Source organism: Trichoderma breve, chromosome 2 (genome assembly GCF_028502605.1).
Source record: "Trichoderma breve strain T069 chromosome 2, whole genome shotgun sequence".
NCBI lineage: Eukaryota > Fungi > Ascomycota > Sordariomycetes > Hypocreales > Hypocreaceae > Trichoderma > Trichoderma breve.
The window spans coordinates 4,986,019-5,007,584 of NC_079233.1; the positions used below are offsets into that span (position 1 = coordinate 4,986,019).

General features: G+C 50.0%; 9 protein-coding genes across 9 annotated transcripts; 5 read left to right on the top strand and 4 right to left on the bottom strand.

Annotated features, from left to right (window-relative positions):
* Positions 1-721: 721 nt before the first annotated feature.
* On the top strand, positions 722-1,648 carry T069G_03732 (ras family domain-containing protein; the record flags this gene model as incomplete). Its single annotated transcript, XM_056170942.1, has 5 exons — positions 722-797; positions 867-886; positions 971-997; positions 1,056-1,247; positions 1,301-1,648. 5 exons carry the CDS (start codon positions 722-724, stop codon positions 1,646-1,648), a joined length of 663 nt encoding a protein of 220 aa, XP_056031834.1.
* An 896-nt stretch (positions 1,649-2,544) lies between these two features.
* T069G_03733 (mitochondrial inner membrane protein domain-containing protein) lies at positions 2,545-4,655 on the top strand (the record flags this gene model as incomplete). Its single annotated transcript, XM_056170943.1, has 3 exons — positions 2,545-2,655; positions 2,740-4,527; positions 4,611-4,655. 3 exons carry the CDS (start codon positions 2,545-2,547, stop codon positions 4,653-4,655), a joined length of 1,944 nt encoding a protein of 647 aa, XP_056031835.1.
* Positions 4,656-5,186: 531 nt separating this feature from the next.
* Positions 5,187-6,614, top strand: T069G_03734 (uncharacterized protein; the record flags this gene model as incomplete). Its single annotated transcript, XM_056170944.1, has 1 exon — positions 5,187-6,614. One exon carries the CDS (start codon positions 5,187-5,189, stop codon positions 6,612-6,614), a length of 1,428 nt encoding a protein of 475 aa, XP_056031836.1.
* Positions 6,615-6,812: 198 nt separating this feature from the next.
* Positions 6,813-8,530, bottom strand: T069G_03735 (uncharacterized protein; the record flags this gene model as incomplete). The annotated part of the gene is made up of 4 exons (XM_056170945.1): positions 6,813-7,242; positions 7,324-8,225; positions 8,300-8,434; positions 8,504-8,530. The coding sequence occupies 4 exons, from the start codon at positions 8,528-8,530 to the stop codon at positions 6,813-6,815; spliced, it is 1,494 nt and encodes a 497-aa protein (XP_056031837.1).
* A 713-nt stretch (positions 8,531-9,243) lies between these two features.
* Positions 9,244-10,329, bottom strand: T069G_03736 (glutathione-dependent formaldehyde-activating enzyme domain-containing protein; the record flags this gene model as incomplete). The annotated part of the gene is made up of 1 exon (XM_056170946.1): positions 9,244-10,329. The coding sequence occupies one exon, from the start codon at positions 10,327-10,329 to the stop codon at positions 9,244-9,246; it is 1,086 nt and encodes a 361-aa protein (XP_056031838.1).
* Positions 10,330-10,998: 669 nt separating this feature from the next.
* On the top strand, positions 10,999-12,798 carry T069G_03737 (prefoldin subunit domain-containing protein; the record flags this gene model as incomplete). The annotated part of the gene is made up of 1 exon (XM_056170947.1): positions 10,999-12,798. One exon carries the CDS (start codon positions 10,999-11,001, stop codon positions 12,796-12,798), a length of 1,800 nt encoding a protein of 599 aa, XP_056031839.1.
* Positions 12,799-14,002: 1,204 nt separating this feature from the next.
* On the bottom strand, positions 14,003-14,976 carry T069G_03738 (uncharacterized protein; the record flags this gene model as incomplete). The annotated part of the gene is made up of 2 exons (XM_056170948.1): positions 14,003-14,440; positions 14,506-14,976. 2 exons carry the CDS (start codon positions 14,974-14,976, stop codon positions 14,003-14,005), a joined length of 909 nt encoding a protein of 302 aa, XP_056031840.1.
* A 689-nt stretch (positions 14,977-15,665) lies between these two features.
* Positions 15,666-16,806, bottom strand: T069G_03739 (ribosomal protein s17 domain-containing protein; the record flags this gene model as incomplete). The annotated part of the gene is made up of 4 exons (XM_056170949.1): positions 15,666-15,734; positions 15,795-16,033; positions 16,210-16,614; positions 16,770-16,806. The coding sequence occupies 4 exons, from the start codon at positions 16,804-16,806 to the stop codon at positions 15,666-15,668; spliced, it is 750 nt and encodes a 249-aa protein (XP_056031841.1).
* A 73-nt stretch (positions 16,807-16,879) lies between these two features.
* On the top strand, positions 16,880-21,302 carry T069G_03740 (spc7 kinetochore protein domain-containing protein; the record flags this gene model as incomplete). Its single annotated transcript, XM_056170950.1, has 5 exons — positions 16,880-17,089; positions 17,146-18,941; positions 19,011-19,552; positions 19,613-20,584; positions 20,650-21,302. 5 exons carry the CDS (start codon positions 16,880-16,882, stop codon positions 21,300-21,302), a joined length of 4,173 nt encoding a protein of 1,390 aa, XP_056031842.1.
* Between the last annotated feature and the right edge of the window lie 264 nt (positions 21,303-21,566).

A 21,566-nucleotide genomic window follows, 5' to 3' on the forward strand; every position in this document is an offset into this window, starting at 1 on the left:
GTTGATGTAATGAATTCAGATTGGAACATCACATGTTGTTTTACCTAGGTACTTTTATGTTGTGTTGTGTAATATCCCGTCATTGGTGCATTTGCTGAGCCAAGTGTCTTGTAGCTGTCAAGTTTTGAGAGGCGGCTTTAGGGTATGAGATCAGCACTTTGCTTTTGCTGGACCCATTTGAATGATCATTTGAATGACTTCATTCAATGTAGAATTTTTCAAATATTACATCTCGTAAACGGCAAACTCATTTTCGTACAGAGAATCGTAAAAGCGCCAGCAAGATTATAATCTGCAGGCGGTCGGACGGCATCAGGCTAAAAACCATAACGTGGGCTGTTCCACAGAAGCCATTTGATCCTTATCCTTGAAAAGCCAAAGCCACAGCAAGTTTTAACGGCAGCCTTGGCTTACCTAATGCAACAGTGCCATCTGACCCGCCCTCTAGCCTGACGTGTACCGCCCGTCTCTGGTCTGGTCTGGTATTCGCCGCATCCAACCTCCATTTCCAGACAATCCAACTCTTTGTCCGGTCTTTGATACCACCCACTGCGCTGCCCATCACCACGGCCTGTTGCCGCTCTGCGATATCTCCGCTGCTTCTTTACGACGCTCGACCGAATTCCATAGAATCCGACGCTATCGGACGTTCTTGCGCCCGCATTCCGCCACTCAGCTCAACGCTTTTCGGTAGAGTGCAGTTAATCAACAAACCTTCAAAATGGCCGCTCGCGCACCTCCCGCTGGTCGACCAGGCCTGAACACTCGCTTCGCGCAGTTCAAGCTAGTTCTTTTGGGTGCGTTTTTGATAGTCGGATGGTCGAGATGTGTTGATGTGTTGTGCTAACATGGCTGTTTTGCGACAGGCGAATCTGCCGTTGGAAAGGTAAACTTGCAACCTTTTGGCTCGCTACGCTGAGTGGAAAAAAGAAGAAGGAAGAGGAAGTGAAAGGCTAACACCTTGTTACAGAGTTCAATAGTCCTTCGTTTTGTCAAGGTAGATTGCACGCAATGTCTGGGAGGCCTCTGAATCGCCCTGCTAATGAAGCCATCAGGATCAATTCGACTCTTTCCGAGAATCCACCATTGGAGCGGCTTTCCTCACTCAGACCATCTCTCTCGATGAGAACACGACGGTCAAGTTCGAGATCTGGGATACCGCTGGCCAGGAGCGATACAAGTCGCTTGCTCCTATGTACTACCGAAATGCCAACTGTGCCGTCGTCGTATACGACATCACGCAATCCGTACGTTGAAAACCGGGGTTGCACAACGAACATGGTATTAATTAGAGATGCAGGCTTCACTAGACAAGGCCAAGGCCTGGGTAAAGGAACTCCAGCGCCAAGCCAACGAGAACATCATCATTGCCCTTGCCGGTAACAAGCTCGATTTGGTCACTGAGCAGCCCGATAAGCGAGCCATCCCAGCGGCAGATGCCGAGGCCTATGCCCGCGAGGCCGGCCTCCTCTTCTTCGAGACGTCTGCCAAGACCGCTGAGAACGTGCGAGAACTCTTCACCGCTATTGCGAAGAAGCTACCTTTGGACCAAGCCGGGCCCAGACATGCTCGACCCGGGCAGCGCCCCGGCGTCAGCCTCGCACCAGAGAATTCCAACACTAATGTCAACGGACCTTGCAGCTGCTAGACAACACATGATAGGAGGTTGCGGCGGGACGTCTAATGATATGCCTATGTACCTACGTCCTGCAATGCATCCATGGGGGTGGATCATTCAGGTTCAGGCCGGGATAGACTGACAGCAGTGATTCAAAGCCTTGGGCTTGCATCAAGCAAGTCCGGGTGCGTCGTATATTTCTCGGAGTCTTGGGTTTGGAGGGTTATTGGCCGACGATTTATGTTTTTGGTCCTCTTTTTATTTTATTTTCCTCTTTTTTTTTTTCTATTTTTAATATGCACCTTTGATATTTTTGTGCTCGTCTTGATGCACCGGGATGTGCATGGGGAATTCAAAGGTAGATTCTCTCGCAGATGGGCTTATTCTGAGCTACAGGATGCCTGGTGGAGGATTATGAGATACGGGAACGATGTGTATTCTGTCCTTCGGTGAATCTGACTGAGCGTCTAATAGATTGCTGCTTTGATTAGACTATGGCCCGTGCTGTGATTTCTTAGATGCATTTTTGTGATGGATGATATGACGCTCCGCATGAGCCGGGGGAGATTCACTCGTACGAGTGAGTGGATCGCCGTATCGAATCTAAAAGTAGCATTTATATGTGACCTAGAGGATATTCTCAATTCAACTTTAAGAAGAAGTAGAAAAAGAAGGAAGAATAATACAGAAATCATCGAATAACAATACTACATAATTTTCTACTACTGATTCCAACGGTCAAATTGTATCCACAGCCAAACCGGTTACTGGCATGACCTTGGCGTTGCGTCACGGATCCGGTTCCTGCCGGCAGTCTTGGAAGCTCGCATTAGCCGAACTTTTGCCCTGAGCGTTTATTGTCCATGGGCTAACTTTTGGGCTTGACACTCAGATCCAACCACCATCCACCGCGATTGCATTTCCAAATGTTGCGATCATCGCTTCGGTCGGCGAGATTGCTAGGCGGCAAGCCCATCGCGGCAGCCGCCGGGCGCCAATGGTCTGTTGCCGCGTCGCGACAGGCGCCTCTGGCCAAGGTAGGTGGCGTGCACAATCAGAAAATCGTGGGCCCCCGAGGGGAAATTTTGCGACTGACGAGAGCTTCTGCTGCTGCCATCTAGAGATTCTATGCCGACCAGAAAACGCCGCCGGTCCTGCCCACGTCCGAGACCCAGAGCTCTGAACGTACTCCTCCGCCTCCTGCCCAGCCGATTGTCGACACGACGGTGACGGCGGCAGAGATTCCTCCCACGCCGCCTCCCCCTCCACCAGCAGCCACCAGCCAGAGCGTAAAGCCAAAGTCTAGCCCGCCGCCCCCGAAGAAGAAGGGCTTCTTCAGGAGGCTGCGCAACTTCATCTTCACTTTGATGGTGCTTGGTGCGGCCGGCTTTGGCGGAGGAGTTTGGTACTCGCGCATCAACGACAACTTCCACGATTTTTTCACCGAGTACATTCCCTTTGGCGAGCAGGCTGTTCTTTATCTGGAGGAGCTGGAGTTCAAGAAGCGATTCCCCAGTGCTAGCCTTGGAGGTCCCAGACACACCGATGGTGGCGAGAAGGTCAGGATTCCTGCCCAGAGCGGTGCTTCCTGGAGGGTGGCGGACAAGACGGAGCCTTCTGAGCGCCGTACAAGCGCCTCTCCTGCTGCTAAGAAGGGCGGCGTGAAGCCGACTGAGAGCAAGCCTGAAGAGCCAGCCAAGCCTGCTGCGTCAGAGCCCAAGACTGCCGTTGTTGCCAAGCCTGTCGAGAAGACCACCCCAGAGGAACAGCCAAAGACGTTCTCCTCAAAGGCAAAGGCGACTGAGTCCAAGGATAAGCCTGCTGCCAAGCCCCTGTACTCCATTGACCTGATGACCCTGCCTGATGCCAAGGAACCCATTGTTCGAGACCTCGTCCACATGCTCAATGATCTCATCTTGGTCATCAACGCCGACGGTGCCCATGGCAAGTATTCTTCGACCATCGACAAGGCCAAGAACGAGGTGCTGAGAATCGGCGGCCGCTTGAGGGACCTCAAGAGCGAGGCTGAGAAGAAGGCCGCTGAAGATGTCCGATCCACTGTTGCTGAATTCGACACCGCTGCCTCTGATCTTATCCGACGAGTTGAGGGCACCATGGCTCAGCAAGAGGTTGCCTGGCGTCAAGAGTTCGAGGAGCAGATGAAGACTGTTCGTGAGAGCTACGACGAGAGGGTTAAGCTTCTGCTGGAGCGCGAACAGAAGCTCAACGAGGACAAGCTCCACAACCAACTGCTGGAGCAGGCCATCGCCCTGAAGAAGGATTTCCTCAAGGAGGTTGAGGCCCGAGTCGAGCAGGAGCGTGAGAGCCGCATTGGCAAGCTCAACGACCTCACGACAGCTGTGTCGCAGCTGGAGAAGCTCACTCTTGGCTGGAATGAGGTTGTTGACACCAACCTCAAGACGCAACAGCTTCACGTAGCCGTTGAGGCTGTCCGCGCTAGCCTCGAGGATGGCCAACACCCCCGACCATTCATCCGAGAGCTTGTTGCGCTCAAGGAGATTGCCTCTGATGACGCCGTCGTCGACGCCGCCATTGCTTCAATCACCCCTTCAGCCTACCAGCGCGGTATCTCTACCTCATCTCAGCTGATTGATCGATTCCGCCGTGTCGCCAGCGAGGTCCGGAAAGCCTCTCTGCTTCCCGATGATGCAGGTGTTGCTAGCCACGCTTCCAGCTGGGTTCTCAGCCACGTCATGTTCAAGAAGCAGGGTCTCGCTGAAGGAGACGATGTCGAGAGCATTCTGACCCGTACACAGACATACCTAGAGGAGGGCGACCTGGATGCTGCGACCAGAGAGATGACTGGCCTGCAGGGTTGGGCAAAGACGTTGAGCAAGGATTGGCTGTCTGAGGCCCGCAAGGTTCTTGAGGTTCAGCAGGCACTTGATGTGAGTATTTACAATGGTCCCCGTTCCTTGATTCTACGTGAAAGCTGTGACAGAATTTTTTTTAACTAATATCGCCTGAACAGGTCATTGCTGCAGAGGCTCGACTACAGAGCTTGAGGGTGGATTAAAAAATTATTGAGGATTTCTTGGTTCTGTATATTGATCAGAGAGGGAAAAGAAAAGTAGAGGGCTTCCGGCCCGTGTATAGTTTATCGATAGATACAAGTATAAGTTTTAAAATGTGATTTAACACTATATTACAGAAGTTTGCCATGGAAATTCCTCTTTTCAATCTGTATGCTCAGGTAATACTATGACCTATCTTGAAACATAGATTTGTCTTAGCGATTTTTCTCAGTAACATTCTGCCCCACCATGTGGCTGCAGTATCTCTTATCCATATGATATCAGCCAGCCAACTGAGATCAGTACAACACATCTTCATCATTACATCAGCCTTCAAACCTCTACCGGTATCAATAGCCTCAATGCAGAGGACATGAGATGATGTAACACCTTGTCCCCATCTCTTCATCTATCCTTTGCGTACCTGGAACATGAGCACCAGGTTTGCTCTCAAAGCACGCTTCCCAGTGGCTTCACTAATCCCATCACCTATAAATCGCCCCTTCAAAGCACCAACCCAGCCCTTCAGCACAATGGCTCGAGACTACAAGGAAGCCCTCGAGAAGCTCGCCCTGCTGCAGTCCAACCGCATCATCACAAGTCTCTTTGAGGCGCCGGAGAAAAAGACTCCGCAGGATCTCAATGCGGCCGCCATCCCCGAGATGCAGGCATGGCTCCGCCGCGCCGGCTACACGCCCAAGGATCTCGCTCGCATGAGACATATCCATGTTGCTGGGACGAAGGGGAAGGGCTCTACCTGTGCTTATGCGACGGCTATGTTGGCAAAGTATCGGACTGTGGGGACGTACACGAGTCCGCATCTTGTTAATGTTAGGGAGCGCATTGCGATTAACGGCGTTCCCGTCTCTCGGGATGTGTTTACTGCTGCATTCTTCGAGATTTGGGATCGTCTTACGGAGGCTGCTGTTAAAAATGGCATGGCGGCTGTTGAGGCGGAGGGGGCGGCGTCGAAGCCATTTTACTTTCGGTTTTTGACGATTCTTGCGTGGCATATTTTCTTGAAACAGGGCATTGAGGATGTGGTTATTGAATGCGGCATTGGGGGCGAATACGATTCCACAAATGTGTTGCCTGCAGAGGCTGTTTCTGCTGCGGTTGTGACGCAGCTGGGGATTGACCATGTGGCCATGCTGGGAGATACGGTGGAGAAGATTACATGGCACAAGGCTGGGATATTGAAGTCTGGGGTTAAGGGGTTTACGATGAAGTTGCGGGATCAGCCGGGTGTAATGGATGTGTTACGCAAAAGAGCAGCTGAGAAGAATGCGGAGCTAGTAGAGGTTGAAGACGATGTTGTTGAACGATGGGGTGGTGTGAGTGGGATATTGAAGGGAGATTTTCAGAAGAGGAACCAGGCACTCGCTATCATGGCAGTGCGAGAGCATCTCGGCATGAAGCAAGACAGGCTAGAAGATATTTCGCAGAAGATGGTTGAGGGCCTGCAGGAAGCAAAACTTAGGGGGAGATGCGAGGTTGTCAATGACGGGGCGGCTGAGTGGCTCTTGGACGGGGCGCATACCAAGGATAGTTTGGAAGAGGTGGCCAAGTGGTCTGTTCAGAGTCATCTGGGTTCCGACGAATCCTTGATATTGATATTCAACCAGCAGGAGAGAAACATCACGCAGCTCTTGGAGGATTTCGTGGAAACGGTCAAGAGAGAGGCGGGCAGAGAAGATGTGTTTCGATACGCATTGTTTACACGCAACGAACTTGCGAAGCCGGCTGATGGAGAGGAGAGGGATGTGCTTGTACAGGAGCAGGCGGCGGATAAGATGCGCAGTTTGATTCCTGGGTGTGATATCAAGATATTTGACAACACCCTTGACGCAGTGGCAGAGGCTAGGAGGCTTGCGCAGGGACAGGATGAGTCAAGGAAGAAAGTATTGGTAACGGGCAGTTTGCATCTCGTAGGGAGCATATTGCAGGTTTTGGAGCCGTGAAAGGATGAAAAGCACTTCAATGTATGTTTTTGGTGTCCGCAAGTCTAAAAATATTGTTCTATACCCAAGTTTTGTTGAATTATCATTCCCGCTGCCCCCCTTTTTAGTCCATCATGCAATTGACCCATACCCAAGTTTTGTTGAATTACTATTACCGTTCTTCTTTCCCTTCATTCCTTGTAGCCTTCGTAACGTATCTCACAACGCATCCGTCTCCTCGAGAATTCCCAACGCACCGCCCACCAGATGCAAACTCCCCGTAACATAGGCCTGAACAACCTCTCCTTCCGGCAACCCCCCCGCCACACCTCTCGCGTAATTCAAAGCATCCTCAATAGTCGGCAAAACGACGACTTTGGATTTGGGGTCTATCGCGGCCCACTTCTCCGCAAAAGCCTTCTGGACGGTGAGCTTGTCAATTTCCGCGGGGTCGATGGTGTTGTTGACAAAGTCGCGCTTGTAGCCCGTCTGGGAGTACGTGACGTTTGTGCAGAAGACGACGTGGTCAAAGGCCGGACGGTCCTCCTGGTCCTTGTTGATGCCCTTTAGGGTGGTGCTGATGGGCTGTAGGAAGTCGATTGCTTCGATGCGGCCTTGTTGGTTGAAGATCATGACCCTGGGGCCGTTTCTGGTAGATGTGTGAGCATATATAACTTTATCAAAGAAAGCTTTTTCTCTTTGAAAGAAAAGCCTAGAGAGTGTTTCTTACCGGCCGGTGATTTCGCTGGCGAACCACTTGGATGACATTTTCAAGCTGTCTGCGGTATGGGCGCCGTCAAGGTGCCAGGTCACGTTCTTCTCCTCCTTGACCTCGCATCGGCCCCTGAAGACGCACTTTTCCAAACCATCGATGAATTCCTGGGGGAGCTTGGACTCGGAAACCCCTTTCAAGAGACCCAGCTTCGTCAGGACAGTCTCTGCCAGTGCGATTGCCAACGTTGCATTCTTCTTTTGAAACACTGCGTTTGGCCTGATTTTGACGCCCTCCAGGCGAGGATCGATTTTCAATGCCTTCAGGTTGACTTCCTTTTCTTTTGCTCGGTTCATCAAGACTTCTGCCGCTCCGGGGAGCTGCTCAATCGTGAATGCCGGGCTGCCCGTCTTCATGATACCGGCTTTATGCCAGGCAATCTTCTCAACCGTGTCTCCCAGGATGGCTACGTGGTCGATTCCAAGGGTGCTGATGCCCGATGCCACCGGGCTTGACACCAGGTTCGTTGAGTCGTATTCGCCGCCTATTCCGGTTTCGTACACGGCCACCTCGACGCCCTCCTGCAAGAATGCGTGCCAGCTCACGAGCGTAAGATAGCGAGCATACACGGGTTTTGATCCAAAAGGCGTGTCCTCTTCGGGAGCCTCTCGCGATTCCTCGAGTCGGTCCCATACCTCGAAAAAGTACTTTGCGAACAGCTCCTCGGATATGGGCTTGGAGTCTATGCGGATGCGCTCGCGCACGGCCATGAGATGAGGTGATGTGAAGAGTCCCGTCTTACGAGGGCCACCATGGTGCTGTTGGTACTGCGAGAAGATGGAATCGACAAAGGCGCAGGTGCTGCCTTTTCCTTTTGTGCCGGCAACATGAACAATGTTGAGGCGATCAAGATCCGCAGGCTGCCCAAGGGAGAGTTAGTCGGAGATGCTCGAGTGATTGAATGAGATAGTGAGGTTGATAGGAGGCCACAGACTGTGTATCCGATCCTTGTGAGATATGCCCTCATCTTGGCGATGCCAAGCACAGAATCAGGCAGAATCCCGGCCTTGCGACGGGCTTCAATCACCGCGAACGGCGTCTGCAGCTCGTTGAGCTTGTCAATCGCATCCTGTCGACATGAAAATATACGCTTAGAATCTCATTCCCAGTGACGCCATAGCCGAAGCGCACAACATACATTGTAAGTCCTGCTTGTAGACGCCATGCTTCGCGCCTGAAGGCGTACGGCTATGAATTTGTGCAGGAGAGTCGTTGGCCGCGTCGATGCATAACGCATCGGTTTGAGTCCACGGTTCCTATTAATTTGAAGGGCTGGCTGCACAGGTAAGATTGACCTGATATAGGGACGCCGGCGCCCCTCCCCCACTGCGAGTGAGAAAAATCGCCGGAATCGGCTCTAGCTTTTTAAGATAAGGACGAGGAAGAAAAAAAAATGAAAGGTGATTGATTCGTTCGGCTTAAGGTGAGCTGCAAGGCTGTCTCGCTGTGTTTCGGCGATTAACTTGGTCTGGCTTTGGTAATTTGATTTGATATGTTTGAGGATCTCTTTTTGATAGATGTTTTTAAATGGATGGGAGAATGACTCGTTGAATCGATGATTCTAAGAAACGCGACGGTCCCATTTGATTCTTATCATAGCGTCTTTTCTCCGGATATTATCGGCATCGCCAAACTCAAGTGTCGATCTCACCTCAAACAGCGTAACGACTTGTTGCGTTGTTCTAAAAGTAATTTCAAGATTCTGGGAATTACTTTGTTGAAATTTAGATTTTAGTTTTGAGATAAGCCCAGCAATGTCAATACCTATTTAAACACTAATGTTGAATTCGTTAATCGTAGCTCCTATCAAAGCAGCAGCTTTAAGAGGTTGAATGCACTAATCCTGTCATAATACCATTGAGGCCAGCCTCAACAGAATTAGAAATCAATTGAGAGGCTCACATCTTTCCCACTCGCCTTAACAACATATTCTTTCATCCCCTTCTCTAACCCACTAGTAAACGCCGTATCAAACCTTTTGCCACTATCCGTCCAAGCCAAATTCGACCTCCAGGTTAGCCAATTTTCAGCCATGGCTCCCTCCGGCGCTCGAAGGATGCCCGTTGCAAGGTCCATAATCTGCCAGTTCCCTGGGCCTTGGAGCTTACGCGGGTCGTTTCCGTAAAAGATTGTTGCACCGCAAGTGCCACAGAAGCATCGCTGAACACCTGGTGATGACTCATAGACCTTTGCGGTTCCAAACTTGAGATCGCTATTGATCTTGGGCTCGCAGTGGCTGAGAGGCAGAAACGCCCAGCCAACGAGGTGAGTTCCGTTTGAGAGACGGCAGTCGCTGCACATGTCAAACGAGGCAATCCACTTGGTTGGATCGACAGGGGACACACAGCCGCGGACAATCTCATGATCAAGGACCTCTTGTGTAGGACGCTTGATTGTGAAAGACACGCCTCCGCAGTGACACTCAGCCCGCAGGCGATCTTGTCCGTCCTCGCCCACTTCTGGCTTTGCTTCAACAATCTTGGCTCGAGGGTCGTCTTTTGGAGGATTCCAATCCGGCAGTTTTTGGTCGCCCAAGTGTGTCAGGATTTGAGCAAGACCTTTGTCCTTGGCCGATTCACTAAATGTGTGGCTCGTGAGCTTGAAGTTATCTGGTCCATGGTCTGTGAAGATTGACGTGGCAACCGTCCACTCCTCTCTATCAAGTGCAACACCCGCAATGTGACACCCGCAAGTTGAGCAGAAGTCATAAGTGCAATCGGCTCCTTTGATGGAATATGTAGTCAAACTCTTCTCACTTGAAGGCGCTATGAAGTTGGGCTTGATTCCTTCTCCCAACTGAGCGTGAAAGATGCATGGCGCCCCAGTGGTGAAACGGCAGAGGCTACAATGACAGAGGTAAAGAGAAAGAGGAAGAGATGCTTTAGGAACGTCAACAGTGAAGTGGACGGAGCCACAGAGACACTTGGCCTCGAGAGTTTTGGTCTCAATGTTAGAGTCTGCCATTGTGTAAAGAGTTATAGAATAGTTGTGAAACAGTTGACTTCAAGTTGCTTAGCAACTAATTGTCTTGATTTAGTGGCCATGGTTCGCGCTTATATCTACACGATCTAAAGGCCGACGGGCTTGCCTAAGTGGGGGTTGAGCTATGTTCACATTTATTCACGCTCCTCTATTCGGATATCCATCTTCTTTGAGTGTTTTTTGCGATCTGCGTTAAACTGTTTTAACATCTGCTGTGCCGGGGGATCAGCAGGCGAGTTGCAGATAAGCTGGCCTGAATAGTTGCTCCGAATGACTCAAGCTTATCCCCTCCATGCACGGAAGTCGCTTTCCTGTTTAGGCAAAATTTCACCGACATGCTGACTGAAATTTACTATTCCTGGCTTTCTTTCAAATAGTCACCTTTGGCTCGATATGAGATGGAACTTTTCTTTCTTCTGGCAGAGATGTTCTCAACGTCATCTCTTGTTGCGAGCTGATTAAGCATCGGAGATTGGATTACGCGGAGTCAAGCTAACTCTGAGATTACTCGCACCGTCAGTATGGAGGTTGACAATAGCCGACGTTATTCCGATCGTGCCCAAACTTCCCATACTTGACTCAAGCTCTCTTATCAAATTTTCTACCTGCTGTCTATAGCTTGCTGGTGCCGTTGGCCTCATTTTGCACGACATGTCGGATGCTAGAGACAGTTTGCTTGACCTCGAGAAGCACCGTCTACGGCTTGAAGATAATGTCAACAAACTGCGGAAAGCTCTGCAGCACTGGCAAACTTGGGATGCCGAATATGAGGCTCTCAAGGAGGAAGTTGAGGCCGTGACGGAAGCAGACCAAGCTGAAGAGCTGCGTCGGATACATGGCGAGTTTGATGGCGAACTGCTGAATGGGAAAGAAATCGACGACATCATTGGCCAGCCAAAGCTTAAAACAAAAGAACAAATCATCAACGTCCTAGAGCGACGCATCGATTATGTGTCTCAGAATATTTCGACGCTGCAGAAGCAACTCGAAACAGCCGAGAATAAGTATGCTGCTGCGACTGTCATCAGCCAACCCGATGCCACTGATGAGGATGGGCAACCTATCCTGGATATTGTCGAAGAACTGGATGACGATGACAATGTCGTCTCATATCGGCTGAATAAGCCCGGCGATTCTCTGGGAAATGTTGAAGCGCTTCTTGAAAAAGCTGGGATTACAGATGATACAGAAGCTACGCCTGAAAAGGATGATTTAATCTCAAATAAGACCGCGGATAAGAGAAAATCTCCCAAAGGTAAAGAACGGGATCTTGAATCCGTGGCTAAACCGCCTTCACCCAAGCTTGAGGTGAAGAAAACCGTCTCGTTCTCAGAAGATACAAAGCCTGCTGAAGAGGCAGAGCCTGAGATATCATGGAGAGCAAAGCGTGTCAAGGAGATCATGGGCGCCGCTAAAGATCAAGAGGATATTAGCATGCAGGCTGCTGTTATACCCAAGGACGAGTCACCAGAAGACGCAGCTTTACGGCAGCAGATGCTGAGGTATGGCATGAGCGAAGTTGGCGCTGTTGTTGCCGAACTTGAGCTCGAGGAAGGCGATTCAGAGGAAGAGTCCGAGGACGACGAGGACTTTGACGATGAATTCGACGATTACGACGAAGAGGACGATGAAGATCAATATGGACGCTATAAGGGAAGTGTTGTCACAGACCAGTATCGCCAGCGAATGCTTCAACTAGAAAAGAAGCTTGGCATCAAGTCGCATTCCTCTAAATCTCGACCCAAGGTCGACGAGGAAGACGCAAGCGATGATAATAACGATGAAGGCATTGGACATATCGTTGTCAATCGAGAAGCTGCAGCACCATCGCCTTCACCACCTACAGCTTCAAAAGCTACCCCTCTCAAGTCGAATCTTAAAGAGAGGCAAAATGATGAACCTGAAGCAAAGAAGGGCGTGCGTTTTGCGGCTAGCCTTGATATCGCTCCTGAGAACAAGCCTTCTGCTCCCGTCGTCAGCGAGACGAAGAAGAAGGATATCGTCGAGCCTCTAAGCGACCTCATCGTAGAGCGGAGCAGCTCTTCAAACCCGACCAAAACTGAAGCCCAGCCAGCAAAGAAAGCTTCACGATTCAAAAAGACCAGGGATAATACTGATTCACCAAGTGTTATTCCCAAGGGACCTTTAGACATTAAGCCCAACTTTGTCGACGAGGATCGACCGGCAGTGCCCACTGGTCCCGAAGGCGCAACAATAGCCGATAAACTGGTCGAACGAGAGTCGACGGCTGCTGCCATTGCTCCTGACGAAGTCAACGATATGATGAGCCACCAAGAGGTCGCTGATGAGTATCAGCGGATGCGCAAAAAATTCATCCAGCGAGAAGGTGGGTTCCTTAAACCGGACGAGTCTCCTATCAAACCAATACGCGACGAGGAAGATGAGGAACCCATCAGCCGATTCAAAGCTGCACGGCTCTCGCGCCAGTAGTATGGAGAGGATAGTCGATATATAATCGATAAATCTCACCATATTATTGAGTAATTCGTCATGCCCTGGCAAATTGTGACTCTTGAGAAGATTGCTTTGAAGTATTATCAACTTTTGTGTTTGTATTTGCTAACCTAGTGCGTAAATCAACTCATATCATACTTGTAATACATGGATCTGAATGCTCTTACTCAATTATCAGTGGGTTGCAGTTATCAATCTGCCTTCCATTCCGATTCGATCCGAGAACAATTTCATAGTAGGGTTCTCTGACACCGATACTCGACCTTGGTCATTTCAATAGTTACGGTGATTCGTTAGGCTCTATACATTGATTATTGAACGAGTGTTGTAGAATGGAATGGTTATCTTTTTTTTGGGTGAAGTTACTATTCGGTTCGTTCTGATGAAGGTTGTTTGTTGCTCACTGGTCGATCTCTTTCATGTCCAACGAACTCGCTTTACTAGCAAGTTGACGTCCCTCCTGCCATCAATACAATTCATTACCAAAAATATAGACAAAAGAGAAATAATTATCTTGAGAATTGGGTGAAAAAGCAAAAAAGAAGTGATTCCGCCCGGGCTCGAACCGGGGACCTTTTCGGTGGTGTCAACTAACTGTTAACGAAATGTCATAACCAACTAGACCACGGAACCGTATGCTTCTTGTTGAAGATTTTGGTCACTCAGAACATTATCAGCATGCCAGTACCGAGTCCCTCTTGAATGAAGGTTGAATTGTAACTGTGAGCCTATGGAAAAATTGCAACTCAGCTTGTGAAACCGGTATGTTTCCAGGAATACATATTCAATGTAATGATAATACCGATGTGCAATGATGATATGAATGAAGTAAGATAGGTAGGATTGCTATTCTAGAGATCCTGTTGGTAAAACAAAAGCCAAAGCCAACATACATTTGCAAGGTGCATTGATTGGATGCTCTCAAGAGAAATAGTCTATTGGTATTCAATGATACTGTATGCCATTTGTCAAGCCTTGGGATCCTTAGTCTATAATGATTTGATACATGAGATCCCACCCACGCTTCAGATGCCGTAGTTTACAATCATCCCACGAAGAAAAAAAAGAAAAAAGAAAAAGAGCGATGGCTTGTACAAGTCCATACACGCAGACACCAAATATATGTAAAAAAAAGAACCCAGCAAGAAAAACCCTTCATAAACAGCCGTAATCCGCAACATCATTTCCCTCTGCTGAACAAGGCAGCAATCGTGTCTGAGAATGTCGCCTGGCCTTCTGCGCGCCGCACCTCTCTCTCTTCCCTCTTGGCGTCCCAAATCTTCTTCACGTTTGCCGCAACGTCGGCCTTGGCTTGCAGGTCGGCTCTTAGAGCGGCTTCTTCAGCGACTCTCTCGTCTTCTGGTAGCTGGTCCAGCTTCTCCTTCCACTGCTTCTGAAGCTCATCTGATGGCTTGATGCTGGCCGCGCTGGTAGCAGTCGTCTTTGGTAGTGAGGGGTCAAAAGTTGGGATAAGGGTGCCGTTTTCCTTGGCCTTTTCGACTTCCGCCTCGTGCTGGAGCATTCTTTGGAACAGCGCATCGGCGTGTAGTTGGATATCTTCATCGACTTCGCCTGGTCGCCCGGCCACTGAACCGTATCCCAGCGCTCTTAGAAATCTCTGTGGCGTTTCAACGTCAGTATCCTCCTCGTATGCTATATCGTGCTGAGGGGGGGTTGTCCTACAGATTGCATGGTGTAGCATCTCTCAAACCGCCGTACTTGATGTCGGCACATTTGCAGCTGATCCTCCCAGCTGCCGCTCTTCATGCAGTTAATCCACTCCTCCTGCTGCGGCGCGCAGTTCTCGAGTCCAGCCCTAGCGATTGCCGCCTTGCGCTCCTTGTACCCCTCCAACACTGACATGAGCTTATCGTGATCGGTTGATGTCTCTTCCTCGACCTCTGCTAGTGGTCTGTAGTTCTTCCATAGATGCGCATATCGCCCGTCCTGATAGAGACTCGCAGACGGAACCGCGGCCGGCTCTGGTTTTCGTTCTGCCGCGGCGCCTGCATCTTGTCGTTGTGTTGACGCCGCTCGCTGGTTGGGAATGTATTTGACGGGCGATTCTTTTTCCAAAAACTCGCGAAGCTTGGGATCGAGCTTGCCGAGGGGATTCGAAGCGTCGCCGCCAAAGATGGAAGGTAGCCAGCCCATGGTGAAGAGTGAGTTGAAGCCGCAAGAAGCGACCCAGGGGTATCCAGATCTTTATTTGGCTTACAAGGTGGCTCTGACGTCCCCAACAGAATAGGTTCGGGAGATGCTTTTGACAAGGGTGTGAATATTACATAAGGTGACAGATGTGCACTGTGCAGATTTATGGAGCGCAGCGCATATGTCAACGTGCATTATTATTCACGATTTGTGTGCAGGGGGACTTCTTCATGGGGAGAGTAGGAATAATTGATTGAGATCTTTGAGAAACTCATGAAAGAGAGGCAAACATCTTTATATAATCCAATGAACATCACATACACGCGTCAAAAAGTGATTTCAAGTATGCCATGCGCATTGGTGTCTCACAATATTGTCCCTGTTGTACAATCACTGATTCCACTGTACCATGAAACCTTTCGTTGATATTTGAACATTTGGTTTTTATTCATTCATCACCTGAGGGTCTCATCATCAAGATTTCTTTTTTGCACCGGGCTCCATGATTGGGAATCGAATTAAGCGTCATAAACAGCCCTGAGACGTCGAGATCGTGGTCATGAATCCTTTTTATTCACGATTGCGTCTACAACTCATTTTGTAAAGCAACTTCCCATGCCGACCCTCCAGCGGGGATGATTCGTTCCCCCCCGATGTTTATCACGCCAAAAATGCCAGTAGAGAAACCCAATTTAGAACTTGGAGAAGGACTTGACCGCCTTGCCAGTTCGGGGCAGAACGCGGAGGACGTTGAAGCGGACCTAAAGGGGAGAGCGGATCAGCATCAAGCTATGCCATCGAAAAAGGGGATTAAAACGTACAGTCTTGGAGAGAGGCCTGCACTGGCCAACGGTAACCTGGTCACCCTCCTCAACACGGAAAGCAGGAGAGACGTGGGCGGCAAGGTTCTTGTGTCGCTTCTCGTAACGAGAGTACTTGGGGATGTAGTGAAGGTACTCTCTTCGGATGATGACGGTTCGGTGCATCTTGGTGGAAACGACGGTGCCGGTCAGGATACGGCCACGGATAGAGACGAGACCGGTGAAAGGGCACTTCTTGTCTATATCACTCCAAAGTCAGCAAATTCCAGTTCCATGCAAGGCGTGTAAGACGTGTCCATATCGTTCTCGTCGCGTTGTCCGGCTTTTGCGCTCTTCGTTTCCATTCGTGTATTCGAATCCTTCCCATTTTGCCCATTTCGAATCCTCCCAATTTCAATCATTTCTTCGCACGTACCGATGTAGCTGCCCTCAATGGCGGTCTTGGGGGTACGGAAACCCAGACCAACATCCTTGTACCATCGTCGTCCTCCCTTACCCGGTCGGGCGCTCTTGGTCTTGGTCTTGGAGTTCAAGAAGATGTGAGGCTGCTTCTGGAAAGCACGCTCCGACTGGACGGTCAACTCGGTCGCCCTGGCACGAATGTTAGTAAATCGCAATATTCGTCGAGAGCTGGCGCAATGCTGTCGGGCAAAACTGACATCTTGAATTATCCTGCTCCGGAGAGATACCGTAACTAGAGGGCGTATCGTAGAGGGTGGGAAGACAATGTCGATGGTTTTGCACAGAATGGAGGAGTAGGGCAACGGCGCACTTTTTTCGGGCCACTTTCCCACCTTAGGGCTTGCAAAATTTAGATTGGCTGATTAGGCGAGCCAAATAACGGGGCTGTCGTTATCTGCACGTGATCCGACTTTCCAGTGCCAGTTGAATTGTGGAGAACAACTTTGGCATTGAATCCCCACCATTTGTGGCTAGGCCAAGTGTGGCTGAACTCAATGCACTACGAGTACGTACCGTTACCCCCCAGGTGGAAGTAAACAAACGCGGTCATCGGGCCCTTTTTTGTGCTTCAAGCTGGAACTCCTGCTTCGGGCAATCGTGACAGGATCACGACAACCAGCAAAATGTCTGCGCCGGGCGAATCCACCATGCCGGCGACGCGCCGTACTAGGAAATCAATCGGCGTGCACACCGAGCTTTCAAGTCGCTCACAAAAGGAAAATGCTACTATTGATGTTGGCGAGTCCATGGCTGCCAGTCGCAAATCACGGAGCAAGAGCATGGGTCCGGGAGGAATAGATGCGCTCAGGCAAGGAACTGGGAACAGGCGCGCAGTATGAATCTTTCTACCCAATACAGGCCTTCATGGCATTTCTGACCTCCAATATAGTCTCTTGCTGTGCCATCCAAGCTCCCTCGCTCGATCCTGAAGCCCAGCATTTCTCCACTACCTGAAATTCCGCCATTGCGATCACAATCCTCGAGAAAGTCAGTAGGCGTGTCAACGGTTAGCCCACCTGAGGACGAATTAAGCGGATCGAAAGTTGCCGTAAGGACAGAGGAAGAACAACAAGCCGCAGCCAGAGAGAGAGAGGAGCGGGACAGGCGAGACGCTCGTCGCAAATCGTTAGCGAATCGCAGAGTCTCTTTTGCTGCAGAAGCAACGCTGCACACGTTTCACGAAGTAGAGTTTACGCAGAAGAATTCGGCAGAGTCTAGACGGAAATCAAGCTCGGGCTCAATCATCCAAAACGCGGGCCCTCAATTTGCTGCCTCCGACCAGAACACGAAAGGGAAGCGAGGTTCGCTTGCTGCGCAGAATGGTATCCAGAGTCAAGGTGATAACACCACCTCGATTATATATAGCTCCGACTCCGAACCTGCAGATGCGGTGGAAGAGATTGCTACAGACGAGGAAGAGGTGGAGGAAGAGGAGGAAGAAAACTCCAACAGCGATTCTGATGACGGAACAATGATGAGCGTTGAGACAGAGGAGGTTACAGGCACAACCGTGGCATCTGAGAGAACCTTGGATGACCTTGAAGAATCATCGACGCTTGACGAGGCTCTTCGCATGGCTGCCCGACAAGCAGCAACTCAGCAGCTAGGAGACGGTGATTCCGACGATGGTGAAGAAATCATTCCCTCGTTTGGTTGGGTGAAAAAGGCAAACCAGCAGCCCCAAGCCAGTGCAAACAAAGAACCCATAAAGGCACCGATAGACCAAAACGACGAAAACGGCACAGAGATGGACATGGACATGGACATGGACATGGACATAACTCAAGCAGTGGGAAAGATTCTCAAGCCATCAGGGGCTGAGGGAATCGACGCGGAGCAAGAACAAGAGGTTTCTATGGACGTGACTCGTGCATTTGGTGGCATTCTCTCAAAGGATAGAGATTCGGGTGAGATGGATGATGACGCCATGGATGATGTTACAATGGAACTCACGACTGTGATGGGCGGGATTCAATACCCTGAGCTACCAGATGTTGACTCCGAGATTGACCAAAACGAAGAAATGTCAATGGAGCTCACCAGTGTCATGAGCGGCCTGTTAGCCCGTCAACAAAGAGAGCAGAGCCAGGCAGCGCGGCGGGCATCGTTGAACCAGACTTCGAAACTGGATGACGATGCCACAATGGATATGACTGTCGGTTTTGGAAACATTCTTTCCAGTGCTTCTAAGAACGCCGGCACCAATGAAGATGAAGACGTTGATGGCGATGCGACAACCGGCATGGACATAACCACAGCTATTGGCGGGATTATAAGAAATACCTCTCAAGCGCTCAGGAAGAGCTTTTTCGGCTCCCAAACAGACAAACCACAGAATGCATCACAACTGTCTCCTGAGGAAGACAACCCTGTTCAAAACAAAACATCCACACCCAGTACTGCATTACAGTCTACACTAGAAGATCCAGCACAATCTACTACGCCTCAAATACTGGAGGAGCCGATATTTGATTTCTCAACAACTCCACCAACGCCGGGATTTTCCACTACACCGAAGCCACCTATAACACGCAAGTCAACTACGCCCAGGGCCTCGGCAATACCCAAATTAGTAACTCCCAAATCCTCGACGACACTCAAGTTAACAACACCCAAAACTTCAACCCCTAAAACTTCGACGACACCCAAAGCTTCAACAACCCCTAAGGCTTTGACGACTCCTCGGCAAACTTCAACATCAACAAAGACAGCAACGCCGACATCACAGAGCCGGGTTCTTCGACCCGCGTCTAGAAAATCACCATCAAAGAGTGCAAGCCGAACACCCTCCCCCGCTAAATCATCGCAAAGGAGTGCCGCAAAAGCAACGCCGCAGAAGGACTCTACTCCTCGGCGACTTTCTGGAGTTGGTGCAGACAGAGTTGGCCTGGGATCGCCCCAGGTTGCGGCTATTTTTGACCGGCGGGAGTCGTTGAGCGATTCAGCGAGCATATTCGTTCCTGGAAAGCGCGCTGTTGCATTCAGTGACCCCAAGGACCTGGCAACAGAGGTAGATGAAAGCGATGAAGGAACCCAGTCGAAATCCGGTGGTCAGGATGCTACACTCAACCTTAGAGAGATGATTGATAGCATGAGCCCCAGGCGAAATCCGTTGAGAGGCCGAAAGAGCCTCCATATTGGCAGTGCCAGGGGTCTTCTGGGCAAACGACCTATTGAATCGGACGAGGAAGAAGATGCAGAGGAGAATGATGGCGTAAAGAGGTTAAAGAACCGCCAGGGTAGCCCTGTCAAGAACGTGAGACTTCAGCAGCCCCCTTCAAAAGAAGAGACAACTGGTAGGCTCCGAAGGTCAACCCGACTAAGCTTGGACTTTGCCGGAAAGATGCCTCAAACAGCCTTCTCATCTCCTCTAAAGGGCGGTGATAGTAACGGTCTGCTGGGCCAGAAGCACCCCATGGCTGCAAAAGATAACCAGACGGTTCACGATGTCCAAATCCACCAACCTACGGCCAGCAACGACTTTCAGTTGTTGGAGACAATTGATGAAAGCCAGATGCAGCTTCAGGACTTCTTGAACTTGACATCGATTCGTTTTATGGAACTCAACACTACGAAACGGCGCCACACAATTGCACCGAGGACATCTCAGAGCGGCTTTCAGTCAGATGGGGAGGGTGATCGGTCGCTTGAGCGACGTGTCATGGCTGGCGCCTGCACCGTGCCCATGCTGGAACTATATCAGCATTCCTGCCGAGAACTGAAGAAGTACATATCTGAAGGACGGAGAATAGTGAAGGAGATTGAGACCGAGACGTTCGAAGACAATCCTCCACTGTTCCGAGAGTACATATCTGCTACTCCTGACGTCAAGGCATTGATGGACAATCAGTTCAAGAACGTCAGAACCCATGCCCGTCACCTTAGCAAGGCGATGTGGTACGAATGGCGGATGAAGTTACAGGACGGGCTAAACGAAGGCCTTATCAGCATCTCTGACGGCATGAATGCCGATGTCAAAGTTCTTGAAGAGCAGGAGAACCTTTTGAAAACTGTAATGCCCAATCTCGTGAGCCGATATGAATCACTCTTGGAAGAGAGAAACAACCTTGAAGAAGCTGCAAAAGAATTAGCCGACTGCGACCCTGCCGAGCTTCAAGCCGCTCGAGATGAATTGACCAGTCTAGACGATGATATTGCTCAGAAGAAGAAACTTATTGCCCAGCTTCGACAAGAGTTTGAGGCATCTGAAGCCGACGTGGAGGAATTAACGGCACAAAAAACGCAGTGCCTTGCAGAAATCCAAGATTCGGAACGAATTCGAGAGGAATGCCGCGGTTGGACCAGCACTGAAGTCAACAATCTTAAAGGTATGGGTGTATACATATTCGTAAACATTGTTATGAATGTAGCATAAGCTGACACTTGATAATAGCACGGGTGGAGGCCATCGAAAAGCAGCTTGGATGGGCCGTAACGGGCATCTCGGGGTCAACGCTCTCGATGACATACAAACGAGAGATTGAACTTGTCCTCGATATTGCATCTTTCCAACCTCGGCAGCCAAACTCGCCCATAGATTTGTGGTACATTGCCGATAGCCGTACCGCCAATCCTCTACCGAAAACTACCGAAAAGGAATTCCTCCTGCAGTGTGTACGCGAACACATTCGTGCACTGTCACAGAGCCGCACGAAGCTGTCTCATCTCCTCAGCGTAATAGGGGCTGCGTGGGACAAGTCTAAATGGATCTCCCGTGAGGTCAAACGTATCAATGTAACGTTTCCAACAAAGGTTACCAAGACATCTGACTCCAGCATTACCATCACTAGTTCTCTCTTGCTGGCGCCTTTGGAAACGCGAGTCGAGGTGGCTTTCAACCTCAAAGGGTCTAGCGGACCGGAGGGAGTGAACGTAGATGTTTCAACGGATGCCAAGGTGGTGTATGGGGAACAATTCAACGTGGGCAAGGTTGGGGAGTTCTTGGGTACTAGGATTGGGAAGAGTGTGGGAGCGGAGGGTGAGCAGTGGAGCAACGTTGTGATGGAGCTATATGAAAAGCTTATTGCTCGGGGGAAGAAGCAATAACTGTTGAGCTGAGTTGACGCTGTAATGACTGATGATGGTTTTGGTATATATATGTATTGTGGGATGATTGGGTTGAATAGGCGTTGTTGGACACAAAGATACCAGGAGCTGATGCTCTCTCTGTAGCTGCGTTATCATGAATACATACCTAGATACTGTATACAATAATGTTTGGGCACTTGACCATCATGCTGAAGCACTATAATACTTGATTACTTGACATATTTGCTGATATGTTACCCTTCAAACTCCGCAGAGATGGAC